This window comes from Monodon monoceros, unplaced genomic scaffold, assembly GCF_005190385.1.
Source record: "Monodon monoceros isolate NGI ecotype Baffin Bay Population unplaced genomic scaffold, NGI_Narwhal_1 Super_Scaffold_12, whole genome shotgun sequence".
In the NCBI taxonomy this organism is placed as follows: domain Eukaryota; kingdom Metazoa; phylum Chordata; class Mammalia; order Artiodactyla; family Monodontidae; genus Monodon; species Monodon monoceros.
In genome coordinates, this window is record NW_021703768.1 from 87,822,447 (window position 1) to 87,847,616 (window position 25,170).

At 39.3% G+C, this 25,170-nt stretch overlaps 1 protein-coding gene across 2 annotated transcripts in view; it reads right to left on the reverse strand.

The window, feature by feature from the left end:
* Nucleotides 1-25,170, reverse strand: part of EFNA5 (ephrin A5) — a 276,148-nt gene that overhangs the window by 29,610 nt on the left and 221,368 nt on the right. For both annotated transcript variants that reach the window (XM_029216536.1, XM_029216537.1), the window contains exon 2: nt 15,773-16,065. In XM_029216536.1, coding sequence (XP_029072369.1) covers nt 15,773-16,065 — 293 coding nt within the window. The remainder of the gene's footprint in view (nt 1-15,772; nt 16,066-25,170) is intronic.

Below are 25,170 nucleotides of genomic sequence, written 5' to 3' on the forward strand. Positions count from 1 at the left end.
TCTTTATCTAAGGACCCATAATAACAGTTTGTTCTCAGTAGCAGGCGGGGGAGGGAGAGAAAATGGCTTCCAGAAAGCACTTCGGCAGTCAATCTGGTTGATAATAAAACTTGATGAAACATCTGTGATTAATATTAATTCTAATTCTTCCTTTAATGGATAATTGTGAAAAAGATAATTTATCCCATTTCATTTAAACTACAGCTGAGTTTTTCAGTTTAGGAAAGGAACATTTCTCCATATTTCTCAGGTATGAGACTCTATGGGGGAAAGAAACAGGTGCATAAAACCTGCTAAGGGTGAAGCAATTTTCTAGTTAGCCCTGGAAAATAGTTTGAACGAATTCAACTGACCACTGCAGACTTGGACGTGATCCAAAGAATGGTTCTCTAAGTGACAGGCTGATATTTCTGCATCTTTACCCTTGTAGAATATTCTAAATGAACCACAGTGAACTAATTTAATACATTTTGGTCATATTTGATCCTGCAAAGAGTGTGAGAAAAATGCCCTTGTGAGTAAATGACAGTCAGCTATTTCTGACCACCAGTGTATTTCAAACTAGATGATGAGAGGAACTATTTTTGACACATGTAGATGTATAATTTAAAGTACCCATAAAAACTTGTCATGGTAGCTACCATTAATTTTGACAGAAACTCGGAAAGTAACTAATTGCCCTTCAAATATCAATATTAAGAATACCATTTATTAAACTAGCACTTTAACTCATTTATATATGGAAAACTTGAGGCATGGCTTGAAGCCTCCTGCCCAAATTAACACACCTAATAAGTGATGGACTCAAGACCCAGATCTCCTCATTTTCATCTATTTTTCTGCACTTAATAGTATTTTTAAAAGGAACCTATTAAATAATGGTCTTATTTTCTAAGAATCAGAACATATTATATGGTTAAAAACATGATTGCTGTCTAACTCTATAAGTAGTAAATAGTGATTAAATATCCATCACTGTTGACCTTTAATCAAAACCAAATCATGGCTCCATTTAGATATAGTCCTTTTTCATCAGACTCTAACTAAACATCAGGGAGAAGAAAACATAAACTGACAAGCACAAAAGGTCACAGACAATAGGTACCCACTTCTTTAATGTACCTTCCAAAAACCTCGTGTTATATAAATAGAATATTACAGGAACTACTCACTATTCTTTCCTTCCTCCCCAGGCACACATTTTCCTTCTAAACTATTGGTCCAAACTGAATATCTCTTATCACTTGATATCATGCCTGTTTCCTCTCTATTTTTACGTGGCTTTCTGATTCTTATCCTCATTTAACAAAGTCTACCACTTTGTAAAAGGAACTCATTTTATAACAAAAATTTTTATAGTTGTATAAGAAATACAAAACCCTCCAAAGGGTTACCTAGTTCTTCTTTGCAGCAGCCTGGTGAAATTGTATCTTATTTACAGATGAAGCAAATGAGACAGTTTGCTTTGTGAGGCAGAGGAAGAATTTGTTATGACCCTGGTGAGTGAGCTGACTCCCAGAATCTTAGTTTATCTTAGTCTTTATCGTAGACTAGGACTAGCATGGTCTCTCTCTGACCAGCATTCCCCGGTTTAAACAAACATTCATATAACAAAGACTCTGCCTTTTCTCAACACTGATGCTGCTGTTCCATTCACTCAAATCCTCCAATACCCACTTCTTCTATGTCTTGAATTCAGACCCATCTACTCCCACTTTAAGCCAATGTTCCCAAAGTGTGGCACGAAATCACCTTCAGGGGAAATTTCTCGAGGGCTTGTTAAAAATGAAATTCCCTACTGCAACCTAATAAAATTGAATGAGTCAGACTTTCTGGAAGAGGGTTCCAAGAATCTGCATTTTTACCCCCCCTATGCAGGTGGGTCACTAAAGTTAGGACAGTATCTTAAGCCCTGAGACCTGAATTCCACCTTGCCTGTCAAATCAGCACTTCACATCTTTAGCGTCTTCCTTTTGACGCAATCTTCTTTTTTTTTTACGGACAGTGTCTATGTTGTGATTTACTCCCTTTTTTGCTATCATTTTCATGGATACATTTTTCTCATATTGGACTATGAGCTCCTGGAGGAAAAAAATTACATTGAGTACTTTCTATTGTTGCCCTATGGTGTCTGCTACATTGCCCTGATGGGTAAACACAGCTCAGTGAGAACTGAAGGGTTGACTAATGAGAAAATAATACATAATACTGAAGTATATCCTTCTATAGCCACTGTAGATTTTCTACAAATTTAATGATGTACAAGTACTGACAACCCAAGTAAAGTTTAACAAATGGATTTGTATAGCATATTTAATATAAATATTTTAGGAAATAACTTTTCTTTCAATAAATCTTCTAAAATGGACTTTAGTAAACTAACACATCATATCAAAAGGCCAGAAATTCAGCTATTTGATTAATAATCCAGCAAATGTTATTGATTTAGCAATTTCACTTAACAGAAACATCATAAAAACCTATGCAAAAAAAACACCCTAAAACTCTGCAGCAATGGCAACGAAGCTGAAGACAATATAGAAACAATAGAAATTCAAGTAAAGGGTATTTATATCTCTGAGATGAGAATAATTTTTTCATAAGTACCGGTAGTATTTATGGAATAAGCTTCCAAACATTACTTGCCGTTCAGGGAAAAGAGCTAAGAGCATGAACGCTGAAGTTGGGATGCTCAACTCTGGCCATCGCCACACATGGACAGTGTGATTTTAGACAAGTTATTCGACCAGTCTGTGCTTTGGCTCCCTCACTTGTAAAATGGGAACAATAATAGTGTGTAACACATAGTTGAAATAAGGTATGGATGAGACAACATATGTAAATAGGTGGGATGGATAAGTGTTCACTACCTGCTAGCTTTTATTAGATAGCCAGCCTGCATCTAGCCCTAAACTAATTATTTCAATGTAGTTATAAGGCCCAAATGAGTTTCCCTTTCAGAAACATACTACTCCCTATTGCCTGCTGGATAAGTTCCTAATTCTTCAGACCAGATGTAATGGCCCTCAACAGTCTGGCTCAATCTATCCAGTTTTATTTTCTGAATACCTTCCATTCCAGTCAGACGTGTCTTGTCATTGATCTCACAGTCCTTGCTGTTCTGATTTCCTTATCCGGAGAGGGAGGCAGGTTAGAAAGGAACCCCATGCGCTGTGTGAAGCCTGTTCTCTGGAGGACTGCCCGGAGTCTCCCCAGCTCTGACAACCACCCTCATGAATCAGAGCCAGGACCCCTTCTGTGTGAAATCTGGGTGCTTGTCAATCCCAGACTCACTGCTATATTTAAAATGGATAACCAATGACCTACTGTATAGCACAGGGAATGCTGCTCAATATTCTATAACAACCTAATTGGGAAAAGAATTTGAAAAACAATAGATACATGTATATAACTGAATCACTTTGCTGTACACCTGAAACTAACGCAACAATGTTAATCAACTATACTCCAATACAAAATAAAAAGTTAAAAAAAATATCTGGGTTCTGCACACGGCTGCTACGATTCTTGAACCTCATTCTAAAGATTTCAAATGCTGTAAGTTCTCAAAGTGGCTCTTCTTCTCATAGAATCTCTACTCCTTTTTCTTGAATTTAAAAAAATGTGTAATAACCAAGTCTGTGAAAAACTCGTGGATTTTAAATAACAACGACAGCAACAGCAAGTACAACTAATAATAATAGAAACAGTAATTGCAGCTGCTGTGCCGCTTAAGGATGTGCAAAGGCAACAGGCAATCCCCAGCGTTGTCATGTTAACAAGCTGCGACGTTGAGACAGTCACCAGGCTTTGCGTAATATCCACCAGTGCCTACAGTGTGCTACTGATTCTGTTCATCAAATTTAAACCTCTGAAAAATGACTCAGGGTACCAAAGAGACATAGACTTTCAATACTCTCGCTAATCATTAAATGTCTTCATTCCAACTGAAGCAGAGAGAGTGAGTGACACATTTTATTATGTCATCATGTTCTGACCCCACAAACCATTCAGTAGTGCTCTACTTTGCTTTAAAAATCCATAAACATCCTAGTATGTGAGTCTCAGGTATAGGTTGACATGAAACATCCCTCTATACATCCATCGCATTAGCCATTTTTAGAGCTGGGTCTGCCTTGAGTTCCAGGGTGTAGGTAGGACTTACCTAATCACTTGCCAAGGGTGCTTCAAATCTCTCTCCTTTTAACTTCTTTTAAAATATTTATTATAAAAAATATTTATTATGATGTATGTGAATAACAAGTTTAGACTTGGAGTCAAACTGCATGGGTTCACATCCTGACTCCACTGCAAACTACATGATCTCGGGCAAGTTACTTAACCGCTCTCAGCCTCAGTTTCCTCATCTACACAATGGGGATAATAACAGTACCCACCTCACACATGAGAATTCAATGAGTTAAAACAAGTAGAGTGTTTGATACAGTGCCTGGCACATAGTAAACTTGCAATAAATGCTAAATCACATCATTATGATGATCACAGGGAGCATTATTGTTAGGGGAGCAGTTTTCAGGCAATATGTGAGTAAGCCTTTAGCAAAAGGATGCTTTTTTACTCCCCTATGCAGGTGGGTCACTAAAGTTAGGACAGTATCTTAAGCCCTGAGACCTGAATTCCACCTTGCCTGTCAAATCAGCACTTCACATCTCTACTGTCTTCCTCTCGACACAATCTTCTTTTTTTTATGGAAAACCCCCCCCCCCAAAACTCTGAACTGACCTTTATTTAAATCATTACAATATTCATTATGGGGTCTCAAAATTGACCGAACTGAACTGCCCCTGACCCTGGTGTATATAGCAAGACCTTTAAGCAATCTATTAAAAGTAAAAAACAAAAAACAAAAATCACCTGTCATATATTTGACGTCTATTTTTACTCTCCTTGTTTAGATTTATTCCTTAAAAATGAGGCCTACAATAGAGCAAGAAGTTCTGAATTCAAGGTTGAGGATCCACTGAAATGGTTAAAGCAAAACATACAGGGAAACTTCATCAATTCAGATTTTAGTCAGAGCCTGTGATAATGTACTTAGGGAGAAAATTGACTTTGAGAAACTTTTGTTAAAAATAAGTCTGGGGCTTCCCTGGTGGAGCAGTGGTTGAGAGTCCACCTGCCGATGCAGGGGACACGGGTTTGTGCCCCGGTCCGGGAAGATCCCACATGCTGCAGAGCGGCTGGGCCCGTGAGCCATGGCAGCTGAGCCTGTGCATCCGGAGCCTGTGCTCCACAATGGGAGAGGCCGCAACAGTGAGAGGCCCGCGTACGGCAAAAAAAAAAAAAAAGGCTTCGCTGGTGGTGCAGTGGTTAGGAATCCGCCTGCCAACGCAGGGGACATGGGTTTGAGCCCTGGTCCGGGAGGATCCCACATGCCGCGGAGCAACTAAGCCCGTGGCCACAACTGCTGAGCCTGCGCTCTAGAGCCCATGAGCCACAACTACTGAAGCCTGCACGCCTAGAGCCCATGCTCCGCAACAGAAGAGGCCACCTCCATGAGAAGCCTGTGTACTACAGCGAAGAGTGGCCCCTGCTCGCCGTAACTAGAGAAAGCCTGCGCGCAGCAACGAAGACCCAAGGCAGCCACAAATAAATAAATAAATTTATATTAAAAAAAAAAAATCTGAAGAAGACAGTTTACATTAGAATCCAGATATTGGAGCTACTAAAATTTGGGCAGGTTCAAATTAAAAACAATATATATTGTTTCTTAATGACTCAGAGACATTGTTTTTAAAGATCTGGCTGTAAATGGGAGTGCTAACTATAAACTAAAACTTACCTAACATGAATGTAGATGAAACTAGTTGGAAATATTGCACATCTCTGAAAATAGTAAAATGAAAAAGATATTGTAATTCCAATTTCTAACAATAACAGACTGGCTGGCTATTCTCCAATTCATGATATTTTACTTTTGGGGCTCAGAATGAATTAATATTTTGTAAAGCTTTAAATTTTAAAACTAAACCTGGATATAGCCCATCTATTAAAGTTCTGTTCCTAACGTGGACTTTCTACAACCTGCCTAAAAATATTTGATGGAAAAGAAGCCTGTTGCCAAAGTCCACATATTTCCCCCGTTAAACAGAGGTAAGCCATATCCCCAGAAACCATATTTCAAGCCCACAGGATACTCATGAACTAAAATAATGAATGATAACGTCTCGTTCTCTGCATTAATATTAAAGAAAAGAGAAAATAGAAAACTTTATAGCCACTATCAGCCCTCTGGACCATAAATCTCAAGCTTTGAGAATTGCTTCCCAAAAGGGTAGGGAGCGGGGATGAGTTGTGAGAGAGCTTTGGAGCCTAGAGATATTTTTTAGCAAGCCAGCAAAGCACTGACACAAATTTCTACATATCTCTGGCTGTGAAAAGTCTCATTTGTGGTGATTTATATTTCCTCATAAAGAACTCTGTAGATAATATAAGCCTGCTGTGAGGCTGTCTGACAACTTTCAAACTGAGTTACACGACCGTTCTGTTAAAATAGAGCACGAATAGATGAGTGGGAAAATCTGTAGAAACAGTATTTCTTCTCACAAAAGGCCCAAATACTGTTCTTCCAGCATGCACAATGTTGACAGAGTCACCTTTCACTCTGTGTGCATGCTTCATGGATAATATTTTGGTCATCTATATGAGGAAATACTATTTTTTTCTGAAGACTGACTATGCATTTCATGAGTGCATGCTTGTGTTAATTTACAAAAAATGACACTTAGACATCATCACACTGGAGTTCAGTTGCCTTAATAAGTTACTAAGGGAAACAGAATCCCACGCTGACAACCCAAAGCCAATGGAGTATAAACACTGTTATTCCAAGTGTCACTGGCATGTTATTTCCATTTCTCCTGGCATCTGCTCTATGTAACACTACACATACACATGATACAGCAGCTCATTAAACGGCTTTCAGTTAACTCTGAAACCAAATTAGTACATTACTTGTTTATAAGGCTGAGAATTACTGCTTCCCTGTGAAATTATACAATTAATCAGGTGCATTTTTTCTCTCAGGGATGCGGCCACTTCTGACATTTAGGGATTAAAAAAGAACAGTCCTTTCACTTGTTTCCACATCAGCATTTAGTCTCAGTGGGGTAAAAGGAAGCAAAAGGTGACATAATTCCTTCCTCCCCCTAAGGAGGTCAGAACTCTACATGTTCCCTCAATCTTGTAATGTAGCATTTTAAACTCTTAAAAGGAACAAAGAAATTATTTTGTTTTTGAACTTCTTATCTGAGTGTCGCAGCCTTTGAAAAATTCGAGCAAAGGGAAGAATTCTTATGAGTCTTCTGTTTCTTATGGCTGATACCATGAATTGCCAGCAAGCCCCAATTATTCAGTAGGTTTTAAGGCTCCCTTTGCAAACTTTAAGGATAGCCCCAAAGTCAAAATCTATTAAGCAGTGATGTTTGCCCCAGTTTCCTTTTTCACAAACCCTGCATTCATTTCTCTGATTGTTTTTAACAGTATCTCATCCTTTAGTCATTTAATAGGGCATGCATTTCTTTTTAAAATTCTCCCTACTTGATCAAATGATACTGCCCAAAATTTTTAAAATAATAAAGTGTTTTAAAATATCCTTTGTTCCTATTAATTGCCTCATCCACCTCTTTTTTTTTTTTTTTTTTTTTTTTTTTTTATTTCCTCCTCCCCCTTTTTTTTTTTTTTTTTTTTTTTTTTTGCGGTATGCCTCCTCCACCTTTGATTTCACTCAGACTGTGAAACACACCAGGTGAAGCGTCTGTGCTCTAGCCATCTCTGAGCTGACGCCCGGCCTTCCCGTTCAGAAGGTTAACAGGGTACCTGGCAATAAACAACCGTTTTCATAAGAAAAACCTACAGTTAACACAGAAAAATATCCTGAAGTCTCTAAATATCCTCTTTTATGTCTTTATTTAACCTTCATTTAAGAGCCCTTAAAATCCATTCAAGCTTTCCTAAAAGATGGCAATGGACAACTTGAAACAGACACAATTCTCTAAACTCATTCTTTAAATAAAAAGGTGCATTCTTGCAGGTTCACCAAAGTATATTGAAGGTCACTGGAAGTATATGAAGGGAATAGAATGACTATTTTCAGACAGAAATCTGATATAATCCCAGACAAACATCTAGTGTCTAAGTAGAGAAAAACTGTTTCATTGTTTGTTAAAAATTTTTTAAAACTTAAGAAAAACCCTAAATTTTGGCAATTAAGATATACTCTGTATCTGAGCAATTACTATTTGATGTCTGTGACATATTCATTCTTTTCCACTTTAGAAAATATTAAAATTTGTCAATTTCCTAACACTGCCCTTCAACTCCCTTCTCTGTTAATATAAATATGCATCACTCAGTACCATGCTCTGACTCTACATACCAAAAAAATGCAGGAGGTGAATTAGTATTTGACCACAGTCCTGGAAATTTCAGTTATAAGCCCCTTGAATCTCAGCTGAAGTATGCGCTAGAACCTTTAATGCTAAAATAAGACTCCAGTAATCAAAAACATTTTTCGATAATAAAAGCAAAATGCACACACACGTTGAAGCAAATATTGAGTTGTTCATTTTAATAAAGTATATTGTACTTACAGGTCACCTCCCCTGCAAGAGTAAAAGACTATGAAAGATGAAAAAGATTACCTCCTGCTTTGATAAATATGCTGTTTTGACACTCTTCTATTTCAATAAGAACAGCTAAGAAAAAAGGCAGATTCATGTGAACTGTCAAGACCAAAATAATTCTTAATGTAGATTACTAAAGTAAGCTGCTGAAAAACCAGACATCTAAAGGGGGATGAAGACTTCCTTAGGCATATGTAAAACTGGCATAATATTCCTTCACAGTATAGGGCATGGGCTTAAAACGTGAATTTTTTTTTTTTTTTTTTTTTGCGGTACGCAGGCCTCTCCCGTTGCGGAGCACAGGCTCCGGACGCGCAGGCTCAGCGGCCATGGCTCACGGGCCCAGCCGCTCCGCGGCGTGTGGGATCTTCCCGGACCGGGGCATGGACCCGTGTCCCCTGCATCACCAGGCGGACTGTCAACCACTGTGCCACCAGGGAAGCCCAAAACGTGAATTTTTATGAGGCATTTATTAGGATCTCTTTTACTAAACTAAAATATCAATCAGGGCTATTCAAGTTGCCGTAACTTCAAAGGGTGCAAAATTTTGGGGATGTCGATTATTGAAGTTATCTTTTTGGTAGTCAATTGGTCCTTTAAAAATATTTCTTTAATTAAGCCTTGGAAATAAGAAAGATTGTGATAATAAACTATTATTATATACCCATTTTACAGATGAAGAAAGTGAGGCTTGGTGAGGTTAAGTTACCCAAAGTCACATAGCTATTAAGAGTATAGATGAGGGATTTGAACCCAAAGGTGCTTTCACCAGAGTCTGTGCCTTTTTTTTTTTTTTTTTAACCATGATCCACTCTCTCCTTTGATGCAATGTATCCCACTCTCCTTTGATATAATCCCCAGCATATGATCAAAAAATGTTACTAAGAAACTAGGGAACTGCTGCAGTGGGTGCAGCAAAACCTAATGCTTCTAATTTATCTGCTTGTCTCAAACAGTATCATCTAAGAAAAATTTTAATTGCTTTTTCTATTTGGTTTACTATTACAGTATTTATTCATTCAACAAATACTGAACAATTCTTCTATGTGCTGTTTTCTACTATTTTTTTCACTTAAAATATACCGTTTTATTTTTTTAAAAAGGGCTTCCAATGCTTGGCTTTTTATTTATTTACTTATTTATTTTTGGCTGTGTTGGGTCTTCATTTCTGTGCGAGGGCTTTCTCTAGTTGTGGCAAGCGGGGGCCACTCTTCATCGAGGTGCGCGAGCCTCTCACTATCGCGGCCTCTCTCGTTGTGGAGCACAGGCTCCAGATGCACAGGCTCAGTAGTTGTGGCCCACGGGCCTAGTTGCTCTGCAGCATGTGGGATCTTCCCAGACCAGGGCTTGAACCCGTGTCCCCTGCATTAGCAGGCAGATTCTCAACCACTGCGCCACCAGGGAAGCCCAAAATATACGGTTTTAAATCAACATTATGGTTAAGCAGATTTTCCACATTATAGAGCGCTTGCCTGATTTTAGAAACACTTGTGTGAGAAACTGCACTCTAAGTTCCAAACAACTCACCTGTAAATGAGCTTTTGGAACATATCCCGTTGGCAAGTGAAGCACTTTCTTTACAGTAGTATTCTCTGGATTTACTGAATATTCTTACACTTCTTAAAGGATGCTCAGTAACCATCTTATACAATCAAATGGTTTCTGAAGCTGATCTTGATCATTTCAATAAGATATCTCTTCAGAATTAGGTTTCTTATTTTGTCAGTTTTAAAAAACTGTGTAGTAGATATTAAAATTACTTCACAGTTTAAGACTGTAAATTTTAATTAAAGTACACAAAGCAGAGAATTAGCAGTTAACCACATACATTCAAGTATGCACTGAAGAATGATGCCCACAGAAACATAAACTGTCCTCGTGATTTTCTAATTAAAAAAAATATGTATACCGAAAAGACTGGAGCAGAAAGCTTCAGCTCCTTGAAAGTTTTCACTGATGAGATTTTTTAGGATTCTAACTTCAAGGAAATGGACATTTTCCAGCTCCATACTTACATCACCATGTCAACTATGAAGGAGTAAAACTAAAGCATCATGGGTATTCAAGTTTACTTGCCAATAAGCTTAGGAAGAGTATTCCCTAATAATCTCCCAGAAACTCCTGGATTCCATCTGAGCACTATGACTATAAACTATCTTTATTCCAAGTATCTTCTTTTGAAGGAAATCAGCTAAACCTTAGATGTGGCAAACGCTAGAAGAATTCTCTGCCTTTTTAGTATCATTTTAAGAAAATGACATCTATCTTCCTTATTGTAGGTCTCTCATTAAAAATCACTCGTTTCCTGAATCGAGTGTGCAATCATAATTTAGTCTGGATGCTGAATATTCAGTGGATTTAGGAAGAATTTCTTTGAAAGTACAACTTTTCTGAAGTTATTGTATTAAAAAGGTCAACCATCTGGGAAGATACAGTTGAGATGGAAGAGTGTCCTTTGGAGAGCTGAAAATGTAAAAATGTGTTTAAAATGTATCTTGCACTACCTGATTTGGGGTTCCAGTAGAGTTTATAAAGTAACATTCTCTAAACAGTAGTGCTAATAATTTCTAATCTTTTTTAATACAAAATATATTGTTTCTTTTTAAGCATATAAGACCTAGGACCTTATCTCTTCACTTCCTTTTAGTTGTTTACTCACTTAATTTCTTCTCAGACTAGCTACATACTTCTTGTTTGTGTGAACTTTTTTCAAGTTACCTAACTTTTCTGTGCCTCAGTTTCTCCACCTGTAAAATCAGTACCTCACAGTGCTGTTTTGAGAACAGTAGGGTATTTAGAGCAGTGCCTGGAACAGAGTGAGTGCCACATAAACACTAGTGAGCCTTATTTATTGATCATCTACTACATGCCAAACAATATGATGGAGGGCATAGAGCAGAAATAGCCATGAACAAACCACCATAAATATATAATGTGATTAACTGCTTGAGCGAAAATAAAGCAGAGTTAAGAGTGTAGAGAATGGTACAGATATTATCTTTATATAGGGAGGTCAGAAGAGCCTCTCAGATAAAGACATTTTTTTGGCCCAAGCTAAAGCAAGTGAGAGCAAGGGATGTGGATACCTGGGCCAATGAGAACCTCAGGCAGAGAGAAGATAAAGAACCAAGGCCTTGATGTCAGGGGGCACTGGGCAGGTATGATGAACAAGGAGGACAGGGTGGCCAGAATAGAGACAATAGGCAGAGATGGTAGGAGGAGAAGTCCAAGAGACTGAGGGTGGGGAGGAGAAGAGGACTTGTCTCAGAGGACCTTGTTTGCCAGGTTAGAGACTCTGGATTTTGTCTTGGTGAGACAAGAAGTCTCTGGAGGGCTTTGACAGAGCAGTGACATGAGGAGGGGAAACAGATAGGAGCCTGCCGCGCTAGTTAAGACAATGGATGATGGTGGCGTGGATCAGGTGGCCAACGTAGAACTAGTTCAATAATTCTAATATGCTGCTCCACTCTCCATTTTCCTTAAAAATATCCCTTTAACTGGCATTTATTGAACATCTACTAAGTAAGGCTTTGGGCTGGGCCATTTTACAGATGTTAACTCTACCCTAGTGTACAGACCCTATGATAAAATATATTAAAGCTCCAAGAAAGTTTGAAATCATCTATTGCAACCTCATTATTTTACAGATGTGGAAATAGAAACCCAGAGAGATTAGATGATTTATCCAAAATCATATACCTCGTTAGGTCAAGAGAAGGGCCCAGGACTCAGTTTTCCTTACTTTACAGAAGAGGACATTCAAAATCAGCAGTTGTACTAACTTACAAAGATAACTTATGGCACCCTTTTTTATTCCCCTTTGCCTCTTCTGATTTAAAAATTACGACACAAAACTTCTTTCACACATGTCCTCATTAGGTTAATGTTTATGAGAATCATTTCTAAAATGAGCATTTTTGAAGTTTCTAAAATAACTCTTTGCCTTAGGAAGTCTATATAAGTGACTATTGCCATAATCTATTGACGGGAAGTTCTGCAAATCTATCACTGGTAGAAAAACCACCGACCTTCTCTAGTTATTTTAGTATGCCAGTCTCTTACCAAAATAACTCCTGTAGATTAGAAACAGTATCTGTCAGATTGAGAGGACGGGCTCAGTCTGCCTGACCGATAATCGGCGATTCCAACAACTTAGCACACTGCCTGTTCCCAAGGAAAGGAAGACATGGCATAGAGTCGTTCTTGAGACAAATAAAGGATCTAGAATCGTGAACGGTATTTTATTTTTAACGTAAACAGGAGACTTCATGAGATATTTCCAACTACTGTATTTTCTTAATTTTGTATAACTTGGAGAAATTAAGAAGGAAATAAAGCTCGTTGAAGACAAAGCAGAACTTGATAAGAACACTCCGATTTGTGTCCTGAGTCTAAGTGATGAGGTGGACTTCCTGTTATGAACTTTTCCTCTTCCCTTCCCCCCCAGTTCAAGCTTGTATCTGACTTTCGGTCCTCTGCAGTCACCCCTGAGCTTAAGCCTTCCTCCGGCACCTTGAAGCAGGACCGTCAAAAGGCTATAGCTTTCATTTTTCTCTTGGAAAACTTGGAAGAGATCTTAAGGCCTTGAGGAGCTGAAATATACCCCTGGCCTAGGAAGGACATTTTATAAAACTGACAAGTGGGCAGTCAGGCTGGCTCCTGAGATCAGCAGTAGGGCTCCATGTAATGTAATGAGTGTGAAAAGAGCCATTTCCCAATCATCTTGTTCATTCCACGCACATTAGGAAAGAGGAAAATTCAACTGAGGGCCAATTCTCCCCTAAGAATCCTTTAGTTTAATTATGACCACAGTATCTGAAATGTCTGTAAGGTGTCCACTCTCAGCAGTGAAAGGAAGAGAGGAAACCCTTTCCCTACTAAAAAGACAGGGAAGGATGCTCTTATGGTTCTAAAACATGATTGAAAATTCAATTTAACCGATGACCAGGCCGCTGCGCTTCTTGTAAATGAACATCTTTTTGCTGCTAATTTTGTGCTATTTTACTTTTCATTAAAAGAAGTAATTCAGGTTAAACTCAGCTGAACAGCAAAAAGCTCTTGGTATTTTGAAGCATTTTGAACAATTACTTTGACAGGAGCCCTTGACAGTTAAATGACTCCGTTAAATGAATGTTACAGAAGACACATAATGATTTTTAGTGAAATATTGAATTTAACCACAAATGAGGAAAAACCAGTCATAAGCACTATGGGTGTATTTGAATAATAACATCTTGCTTATGAACCTCAATGGATTCTATAATTTCTAATAATCATGCAATCAACTAGTTAGCTGGTGAGTATGTTTCCCATCTTAGTGCCCTCTATTCATTTTTGCGTTTTGCTTTTGCTGCTGTTTTTTAATCTGAGAAACCATGTGAAAATTTTGAAACTGGCAATAATTTCCTCTTACATCAGTATGATATTTTAGACTTAGGCAATTAATGAGTCTCTGTCTCACAGCTGAAGTCTTCCTTTTTCCTTTTTCTCCTCTGCTGAATGAGATTCTTTGACAAAGTAAAAATCAGCAAAAGGCAAGAGCCTGCTGCCTGAGAACATGTGAATTCACTGTATGCTAGTGTTTCCCCCCCATCCACGGGACTCAATATTCCTTTTCTTATTTTATGGATCGAACGTGAGATACTATCAAGACTTTTACATGTTTTTTCATGACTAACGACTGAAATATGTACTGAAATAATAAAACGGGTGCTGTTCAACTTCCTTTTTAAATTCAATTCCAATATAAGTGAGAGTGCCCTTATGATGGGGAAATCCGGCTTATTAGAAAACTCTGTTTTCTGGAGAAGAAGAGGAGCTAGAAATCCTTGTAGACTTAAAACATGTGGGTGAGGAGAGGTGGGGGAGGACACTGGGATTGAAGAAATGAATCAGAAAACCAGGAACGCTCTTTATCTCGTTTGCCTGGGAGGCAACGAGGAAGCAGCCCAGCACCCTGGGAGGCTCTGCGCTTCCGGATTCTTCCAAGCAGGTGAGGTCCAACGTCCCCTACGTTCCCACGGCTCCCTGCACTCAGGCTCCCTGCACTCAGCGGCATTCAGCAACTGTCTGTTTCCACTTTCACTGCCTAGTTAAATGTCTGCTCCCCACTAGACAGTCACTCCTTGAGGACAGGGAGTGTCTTTTCATTCTGCACCCCCCAAATTTCTGAGCCATGATAAGCTGGTCAGTAAATGTACTTTTTTTTTTTTTTTTTTTTTTAGTAAATGTACTTTTGAACAAAGTACTTTTAACATTTAACTACTTCAGCTGACAGTCAAAACACGTAGGAAAGGCAAGATAGCTTAACTATCTGATACTAGTTAAAGGCAAGTCCAGATACACAGCAAGCTGCCTAAATTAGGTATTTCCTATAACCCTGCTAACTCAAGTGTGGTCCATAGACCAGCAGCAGTGGCATCACCGGGGAGCTTTCCAAATACCACATCTCGGGCCCCACCCCAGGCCCCCTGAATCAGAATCTGCATTATAACAAGATCCCCAGCTGACCTGTGCACAGTGAAGTTTGAGAAGCATTTACCTAGGATACATGACCAGTATGATGCCTGAAGAAGTGACGGTGTGTAAGAAGGAGAAAAAACCAAGATACTTCTTCACGCGCTTGCCTGTTTAAAGACACAGCTGCTCTTAATAATTGTCTTTTCTCCTTGGTGCAAAGAAAGTATCTATCAGCTTGCTGACATTTGCAGGAGTTTTGGCTTTCTCCAACTGAAAATGTGGACGATTGAAAGGATATTGCTGACACCTGAATGAGAAATCCAATGACTCCAAGCTATGTAAATTGAATTATTTCCTTTAATTCTTTTTTCAGGAATCTCTTTTTCTTTTCCTGAGCTTTGGTAGCAATTTTCATTTAAAAGAAATACAAGTCAGCATTGGTTCACTGAACAGGCTGACACGCAATTTCATAGGGGGAGAGGCGCTGTGTGTTTAATCTAATTTGTGCTCTCAATTCCCAGCTAATGTATCTAGGGATCCTGATGTATGCATGTACAAGGAGACATCTATAATGCAGAGTCCAGCACTCTGCAGTTCTCTGAAGCACGGCTAAAAAATCAGACTGGCTTCTTGCAGCTGCCCTACATGATAAATCTCTGTATACTCACAGATGTAGAAATATTCCCGGCCTGGTCTGAATTCAAATCCTAGGGAAAAGGGCGTGAAGAGCTGGAATTTTTCAGAGAACTTCAGTGGTCCATTCGGAGAGTGAGGCCGATTACATTCCCATCTCTTGAACCCTTTGGAAGTATGGTCGCAGGCACTGTAGCCATCAAAGTTCACCATGTAGAGGACATAACGCTCAGTCTTATCTTCCGGGACTGAGTCCTCATAGTGAGGGCAGAACACATCCAGGTAGTCATTGATACAGACGTCAATGTGGTAGTCACCCCTCTGAAATCTGTTGGAAGAAGAAAAAGATAGGATTATTCATAGAGGAAAGGCTTCCTGCTTGGAATCAGTGGTTGAACCCATTAATAACGCTCAGGCTAAAGATTTATTATAGTAAGTTTTTATTTGGTGCCATATGATTTGAGGCATGGTTTGAATTGTTGCTGTTCCAAATCTAAATAACAGCATGCCATTTTACAGAGGAATTCTATTACCGTTGTTTCAGAGTACCCTACCAATGGAGCGCTTCACTTTCATTTTAAGTATTAAAGGTACTGATTTGCTGTTTTCCTTTCATTGTTAAAATCAGTTTTCATATTTCTAAAATAGTGTTTCATTTAATAAATGTTTTTGAATAAATGAGTAAGAAATTTAAAAAATAGATGAATTGTTTTTGTTATAACTGAGACCATTCTTAATTTCCTATGCAGCTGTGGACAATTAGAGGGATAAAATTGAGAGAATTAGAATCATAAAATTTAAAAGTTGAAAAGAAAATTCCTAGAACAACACTTCCACTTTAGAGGAAAATAAAACCCGAAGGCATAATGATGAAGCAATGAGCCACTGAGCCAGACCTGGAACCAAGACTGAGGATCCTAGTTAGGTGTTTCCCTCAGTAAATCTGCTTTTGTCACAAACTCGTTTTAGCCAATCTCTGTTTTGATGCCCTCGCCCTTTCCCTATTAAATTGGTTGAATGACTTTTCTGCCCATTTCTTTCACTTTCATAGGTTGTGTTCTAGGGCTGGACTGAGGAGTAGAGAAAGTAAGAAGTCAGATGAAAACAGCAAAACCACGGCCACTTCATCCTGAAAGAGTTAAAATGTGTGCACACAAACACACCACTGCCCACATCACAGTGTCTGCTTCAATTCTTATCTTAAAAAAGTTTTGCTTATTTGTTTTAACTAATGTGCCTTTCCCCATCAACTGAACAGTTTTTCCCAGGACCCAGAGGTGTGTGAAACAGGAATTGTTATGTACACAACTTTCTAAAATCAGAGTGGAAAAGCCTACAAAACCCCTTTGTTTTTAGCTGGTGAGGAAATTCTTCTCTGAGCCCTTAGGAGGGTCATCACAAAACTATGTCACTGCTGAAATACAATGCCCATAAAGTCATAAAATCTTCAAGTCAGACAGTCTCAGCGAGAACACTTCCCAGTGATGGTGAGCTAGTCTATTCTATCTTTGGACATCTCTAAATGTTAGCAAGTTTCTTCTTATATTGAGCATAAATCCACTTCTGTGTAATTTCCATCCAGTGATCCTACTTCTGCTGCCTGAAATTACAAAGAGCAAATCTAATTCCTCTTCCACCAGGTAGTACATAAAACATTCGGAGATGTCAGCTGTATCTCTCTCTGTATCCTCCTTTCTCCAGACTTGAAAGTCCTGATTCCTTTGGTTATTTCTGGTATAGCTTCCAGACTCCTCATCATACTACTATTTTGACCCTCTTCACATCTTCTAGTTTCCCAGTGTTCTCCTTAAAATGCAGCACCCACATATAACAAGGACCTCTGACAGGTTGTTGTGAATACTGCCTTTGCTCTGGATCCTAAATATTCATTGACAAAGTCGAGATTCCCTTCTGAAATACACCGTGGTACAAGTGGAAAAGCTACTTATTTTGAGTGAGTAGAACTAGATCTGCTGCTGGTTGAGTAGGAGAGTCATAAGCCATCCTGAGCCTCAGTTTCCTCACATGTTAAGTAGAATAATAATGAGAATCTTCCTTGCTGACCTCACACAGCTGCTTCAAGCCTCCGATGAGGAAATGTATGAAAAGCACACGTGAATATAAAGCACTGTTACTATTAACAGGATATATTAAAATGGGTAAGTAACAAAGTATTACTTTTTAAACAATGGCAGTAAGAGCATACAACAGAAATAAAAATAATCCCCAGGTTTCCCTTTTAAAAATCCCAGAAGAAAGGAAATCATATAAAAATCCTAAATTCTGTCCGTCCTCAAATATCAAATGATCCCCAGAAACTCCACTTGCTCTGTGCTTTGGAAAAGCAGCATGTTGATTTATGCAAGAGAAATAAGGAAAGATGATCAGATCACTTCTCAGTTAGAGGATCTCAAAATACATAACCATTTTTAAAAACAAGAAAACCCTCAGAAGTATTTATTTCTTTCTATCTACAGTGATGACGAAACCAGGTTTTCTTTTTCTTCATTACTGGCAGACAACGATTTGTCAAGGTACGAGGAAAGCCTGTGTTGCTTTTAAAAGGTTTTTGCACATCAAGGTAACGTCACTGCCAAAGTACAAAGAAAAGACACTGCAACGTTCAGATAAAAGGGTGCTGGGATGTGAATCATCAGTACTCAGAGTAGGCTGACAGTTCTGGCTGAGAGCCAGGCAAGAACTGCAGCAGAAGGCAATGCCCAGATGCACTTTATATTATTATTATAGATTTTAAAGACATTCAAGGAGGAAGTTTTTCCTTTCCCTAGGTGTCACTCATCTTAGCTTCTACTGGCACTGGACACTGCTTAAAAGTGAAAATTAAGAAAACTGCCACTGTCTGGACCCATGCGGTTATTGCTTTATTCTACAAATTGTCACAGTTTTCTGGTGCCTCAAGTTTAGCTACCCTTTTTCTACACGTTTATCCCTGTTAATTCTGCTATAATTTAAATAAAGCAAACCATGAGACTGAAGAGCCATTTTACATTGGGTTGACCAGTTATCCTTTTCTGGTGACAATTTACTTTGTGTGGGGTGTTAGGTGAGTCACTGTGGAGCCAATTTTAAACATGAGATTGTCCCAGCAATTAACGCTTATACCCTTCTATGCACACGACAAAGAAATGATTATGATTTACCATAGAATCAACTTACACTTCTGTTTCAGATATTCAATTTGCATAAATTATGTTACTAATGTAAATTTCAAAAAAAAAAGGACAATGTGAACATAAAAACAGTGACCAAATGGAACTCATAAAAGGCATCTGTATAATGTAGCTAAGTACAATCCAAAGAAAGGTTGAGAGTTAGATAAACTAAGACTATCCCAAATTATGCTCTTTGACTACGGAGTCACACTGAATCATTCTTTTCTGGCCTTACTGTGAAGAAGCACATATGTATGGCTAATATTATTGAGTGGTTATTACGTTACATTCATTATCTCAATTTAGTCTCCATCACAATGCCACAGAATAGACACGATTAGTACACCCAGTCAGAGATGAGGAAACTGAGATTAAGAAGTCAAGCAACATGCCCGGTGTGACAGGAATAATAAAAGGTGGAGGCAGAATTCAAACCCAAGCAGTCTGACCTCAGAAATGAGATTTAATTGCTAAAGTCAAGTTCTTAGGTCCACTCTGTATTTCGCCAGAGGGATGATTCTCATTCTTTTCTTTCTTTTTTTTTTGCGGTACAGGGGCCTCTCACTGCTGTGGCCTCTCCCGTTGCGGAGCACAGGCTCCGGACGCGCAGGCACAGCGGCCATGGCTCACGGGCCCAGCCTCTCTGCGGGATGTGGGATCTTCCCGGACCGGGGCACGAACCCGCGTCCCCTGCATCGGCAGGTGGACTCTCAACCACTGTGCCACCAGGGAAGCCCCTAATTCTTGATGGGGTTTCAGTTCCTTCCTACATTCACTGATGCAACAAATATTTGCCACGTCCAGGATCTGCTACTTTATGGCTTTACATCTGTTGTCACATGAAATCCTTATTGGGTAGTTATAATTAGTTTCATTATACCAATGAGAAAATGACATTCAGAGAAGTTGTTATCCACTTAGTTCAATTTTTTTCCACAGGAAATAAGCAGCAGAGGTAGGATTTCAACCTCAGTCTGATGGCTTCTGAAGCATATATACTTTCCTCCTAATCATAATGGCTCAAAGCTTTACTGACTGTAATTCCCCTCATCCTGTTTACACTGATCTTCTAGGAAAGTCTGCTGCAAGGGGTCCTGGCCCTTCGCTCTTCCTCACTAGGTTGATCCTAAACTCCTGCACTGAAAGCGGAAGGGTGCATCAACATCTGAATAAGCCTCAGATCACAGGGTTAGCTCCTGACTCATGCACATCATTCCAACCTTTCACAGGATAAAGTGCTGTTAGGCTCCGTAGCCATTCACAAGAAGGGAACTTTTTTTTTTTCCATCAGGAAACTTTCATGAGCTTTAGTTCGTATTAAATGAGCAAATTCACCTCTAGGAAGAATGATTCCACATGCCAATATTTACACATTTCATGGGTAGCCCGCCACTGCTTTGACACATTTGTAAATTTCTGGGAAATTTTCTTATAAATGTCTCTTCTTTACTCCTAATCTTTAATTCCATCTATTGTATCTGTGGCTCTCTACCTCTCTGAAACCATTGCGTATTATGAACTGTAGGAATTTCTGGCTGCATACCAACACGCCAACAATAATTACAACACAATCTCTACTAAATTATCACAGTGGTTTACGACGTAAAAGCAGGCATGGTTGCCACACTTAGAAAAGTGACTGTGTTTGAGTAAAATGATTACCGCTCTGCCTGTGTTCTCACAATACAAGTCCCAAGTGCCAGGAAACATCTCATATGCATACAGTGATGGCCCTTGTCCTCCACTGGGTTGCATGGTTGCATGCCACATTATCAAAATGTGGCAGTAGGCTGGTTGAGAATGTCATATATATTGTGAAAGGGTCATTTTAATTAATTAAGAAGAATAAAATTCAGTACAGCAACTAATTCTTTGTAATCAGTTCAACTACTAAAAATGAATTATGCACTTTACGATTGTTTTGATGACCCAGAGGCTGCCTGGAGGGTTGGATAAAAAATACAGTTTGGGGCTACTGATAGCAAAAAAACAACTAAAGGTGAGATTTGAGCTACAAAGTCTCTATGCAGACATGTGTTTTTGTCTTAGTTTGTCTTCAGTGTTTACCTGATGACATTCCACAGCTAAATACAGTTTTTATTATAAATTTAAACTACTATTAATATCTCTCTCTTTATATAACCTGTCTGGAGAAAGTGAATCATGGATTAAGTATTGGAATTCAAGTAAAATCAAGATGACAGAGGTGAAGTAAGTGTTGACAGGCTGTCTGGGACTTCCCTGGTGGCGCAGTGGTTAAGAATCCACCTGCCAATGCAGGGGACACGGGTTTGAGCCCTGGTTGGGGAAGATCCCACATGCCACGGAGCAACTAAGCCCGTGCACCACAACTACTGAGCCCGCGTGCCACAACTACTGAGCCCACGTGCCACAACTACTGAGCCCGTGTGCCGCAACTACTGAGCCTGCGAGCCACAACTACTGAGGCCACGTGCCGCAACCACTGAAGCCCGTGCACCTAGAGCCCGTGCTCCACAAGAGAAGCCACTGCACTGAGAAGCCTGCGCACCGCAACAAAGGGTAGCACCCGCTCGCCGCAACTAGAGAAAGCCCGTGGGCAGCAACGAAGACCCAACGCAGCCAAAAATAAATAAATAAATTTATTTAAAAAAAAAGAGTTGACAGACTGTCTTTGCATTTAGTTATCAACAATGTGCCCCCAAGTTTCTACTGAGACAGGGACCAAAACATTGTTTCATGACCATAGTTAACCTGATCTGTAGGACTCTGCTCCTAACTAACTAATTTATTTTCAAATTGGGTCACTCCACTGGGGACATCTAGTACTTGAACACTCCAGTCCTTGACCTCAAGTGGAAGTTCTCTACTCTGACCTCGGTTCCTCTTTGCTTTGGCAAGGAGACATCACCTAGCTTTCTTTCTCAATGGATAGTTTTTCACGTCATTGACCTTACTTCCTCCTCTATCACCATATGCTCTCGTGGTGTGGAGACTGACAGCTGGGAGGTCGAGTTCACAGGACACACAGGCAGTGCCCTGGGTTCAGGCTGCAGAGAAGCAGCACCATCATCATCCTCCTTCTCTGAGTTCATCTTTAGCCACTTTTCTCTGCAGTGTTCCTCCTCCCATTCCATTCCTCATTTGCTAAAGCCAAAATGCGTTTCATTTTAGTAGCTGGAAAAGGAAGGGTACGGTGCATATTTAAAACGTTCTAAATTGGCCTTCAGCATATGTTGCTGGCACAGCAGAGAGCCTGCTTCCAGGGAAATACGTACTGAGGTATTTTATCAAGCAGCTCCTGAGTGAAGTTTCTTTACTCCATAAATAGAGAAACAGTGTTACTGAAAGGAGACACTGCTTATTAGAGGTTAAGAAGCTGTGAGGCACTTTTATCCCCCTTTCATGTAATGTTTTAAAGGGCTCAATGATGAAAATGCTATTTCTCATGAACTGGATAGTTGATTATTACATTTTAAATGTATTTTAATCTGTCAAGGAGGTGATTGTTTTAATATTCCTATTTGAACAGAACTACACTGTCACGTCTTTAATTACAAGGCAACTTACTATATTACATTCTGAAATTGAAATGTAAAAGAAGGATATGATTTATGGTCAAAGATTAAGCAAATTTATCAGCTCAGGGTTCCTCCCAAATTTTAAACTAAATCTCAAGTGAATATGTCTTGACAGCACAGTCTTTCAATTCTATTATAGATTTAAAGGCTAATTTCAGAATAAGATGTCTTTTTAACCAGAAGAATTTCTCATTTGTCCTGAAGGGCCTAATGGGCCCAGCAACAGACACAGGATTTGTTTTATAAATACGTTTTGGGAGGTGATGGGCAGGATGGCAGTCTCTGTTGCGTTGCATAACACGTCCCTTCTTGTCTCCTTCTGTTATTCCTTTCAGCACAGAATGCAAGCCTTATGGCTTTCGGATCCTAAATCTGAAGATGCTCTTTTTTTTTTTTCCAGCAGAGGTTAAAGCGAGAAATACAAACAGCAAATCAAACTTGGGGTAGATAAATCATATTAGCATCAGTGGGGGATGAAGAAAGACTTGTTTTGCTGATTTTAAATGTTCCCTCTCTCTCACAGGCTGAATATGCCAACCTTTCAAATATATTGGTCATTGACCTTTGTTTCCAGTTCTGAGACAGAGTCATAGACAGTTTCACTGTTACCAGGCCAGTTGTTAAGGCTGAATGAGGTATAGTACATGATGACCGAAACCCACCATCCCAGGCAGCCCAATCCAGCTCTTCCAGGCTCTAGAACATACCAAGAACAACTAAAATTCCCATAAAAGTGAAGATTTACAAGTGTAAAAAGAACCTACTCAAGGATGAATTTCAGAGATATTTCTTACACATTCTTTTGCAGTTGAAAGGCTGTAGGCTACAACACACACTTTCATTCAACGAAGCACATGACACTGAGAAAACATTTAGAACCCGGCGTTGGTGCTCTGCTTATCCATTAAGGAAAATTAGAATAAAGTTCTTATACATGCAAGTTGGAAGAAAGGAAATAAATGTTGTAGTAATCACAAATTCTGCAGCATGAGAGCTTTGTCTTCAACTTAATAACTGTTGGTGATGAGAATAAGATGTAATTTACTTAGCCAGATATTTAGAATTTATTAGTGGTCTAGTATACTAACCTGTCCCTTTTTTTCTGTGTGTGTGTGTGTGTGTGTGTGTGTGTGTGTGTGCTTTAAAAGCAAGTGGTTTAAAAATTCCTCCATTAACATTAATTACTCATCTCAGATAGATAGAAATCTCAAATACCTTGTGTTATTGCTTTTCTAGTTCAAGTCACATCAGGCTGAATGACTTTTTAAAATTGATATCTCCCAGAAGGAGTACCTGTTTCAAATACAGTGTCCACAAAATGTTCTCTCCTCCAGTGTTTTAACTCATTTGGAGTTTGTTTTATTAGCCTGACTGAGGAGCTCCAAAGGAAACAAAGCATTAAATTGGCAGAGCCTAAACAAGACTTTCCTTCAGGAAGGGACCCGGAGCTTTGGGTGACAGTCTAATTGCTTCTAAGCCCCCAAAGAGGCCTCGGGCTTGGGGTAAGAATGTGTCAACGTCAACAGGCTAAATCAGCCAAAGAATTAAGCAGGCAGAGTTCCACACACCCGACACATCGCAGACAACTGCAAATGGTTTTCAAAAAGGGATTAAAATAAAATAAAGAATTATTGTCTGGCAATCAGTGTATGGCCTCACAGAGGTCACTTCCACAAGGCAAAACAGCCTCCTTCTTGACTCCTGCTGGCCAGGAGCTTCCTGACGAAGCTGCCCTTCATGCCCTAAGTTATCCAGAGTTTTACATCATGTCAAGCATATGGAACAGAGCAGCTGAAACACACACACAGATCCAAAAGCAGATGCAGGAAATCACTGACCTGGTTATCCAGCCACTGTCCTAGGAGAACAGGATTCAACAAACTGATTCTGTTCTGAGGATGCAGGAGGTGGGGAGTCAGTCAAACAAATAAGCCACCTGCCAAAATGCTTACATACGTGTAGCCCTTTTGTATCCTACGAGGATGGAGTTACCCAGCAGAATTTCAGGTTATTCCTAGCTTCAAAATTAAGAACAATAACCAAAGAGAGGGCTTCCCTGGTGGCGCAGTGGTTGAGAGTCCGCCTGCCGACGCAGGGGACACGGGTTCATGCCCCAGTCCGGGAAGATCCCACATGCCACGGAGCGGCTGGGCCTGTGAGCCATGGCCACTGAGCCTGCGCGTCCGGAGCCTGTGCTCCGCAACGGGAGAGGCCACAACAGTGAGAGGCCCGTGTATCGCAAAAATAAATAAATAAATAAATAACCAAAGAGATATAGTAAATGTCCTTCCTATTAACCACATCAAATAATGATTTCATAGTTCTTACATACTGCTGTACAAGCAGTGAATTAAATATTTGTATTATGGCTTGATGATAACCTATTGGAATCATTACCATCTAAGTCTGAAATTTGGCCCCGACTTTTCAAAAACCGGGTGGGTGTTCGAGATCTACGTGGCATGGAACTACTGTTTATTAGTTTATTGTTAAACAAACAAAAAACAAGCTGGAAGAAAGGAAACAAATGTTTTATGGCTTTCTTTTATGTTTGATCTTCATAGGACCAGGGTAAGCAAATATCTTGCAACGCTAGGGCACAATAATGGTAATAGTGTTTTATATAAAACTTTAGGATGCAAAGCAGAAACTGTTGCTGTTTCTATGCAAATTGGCACGGGAGAAGTAGTTATTTTTATT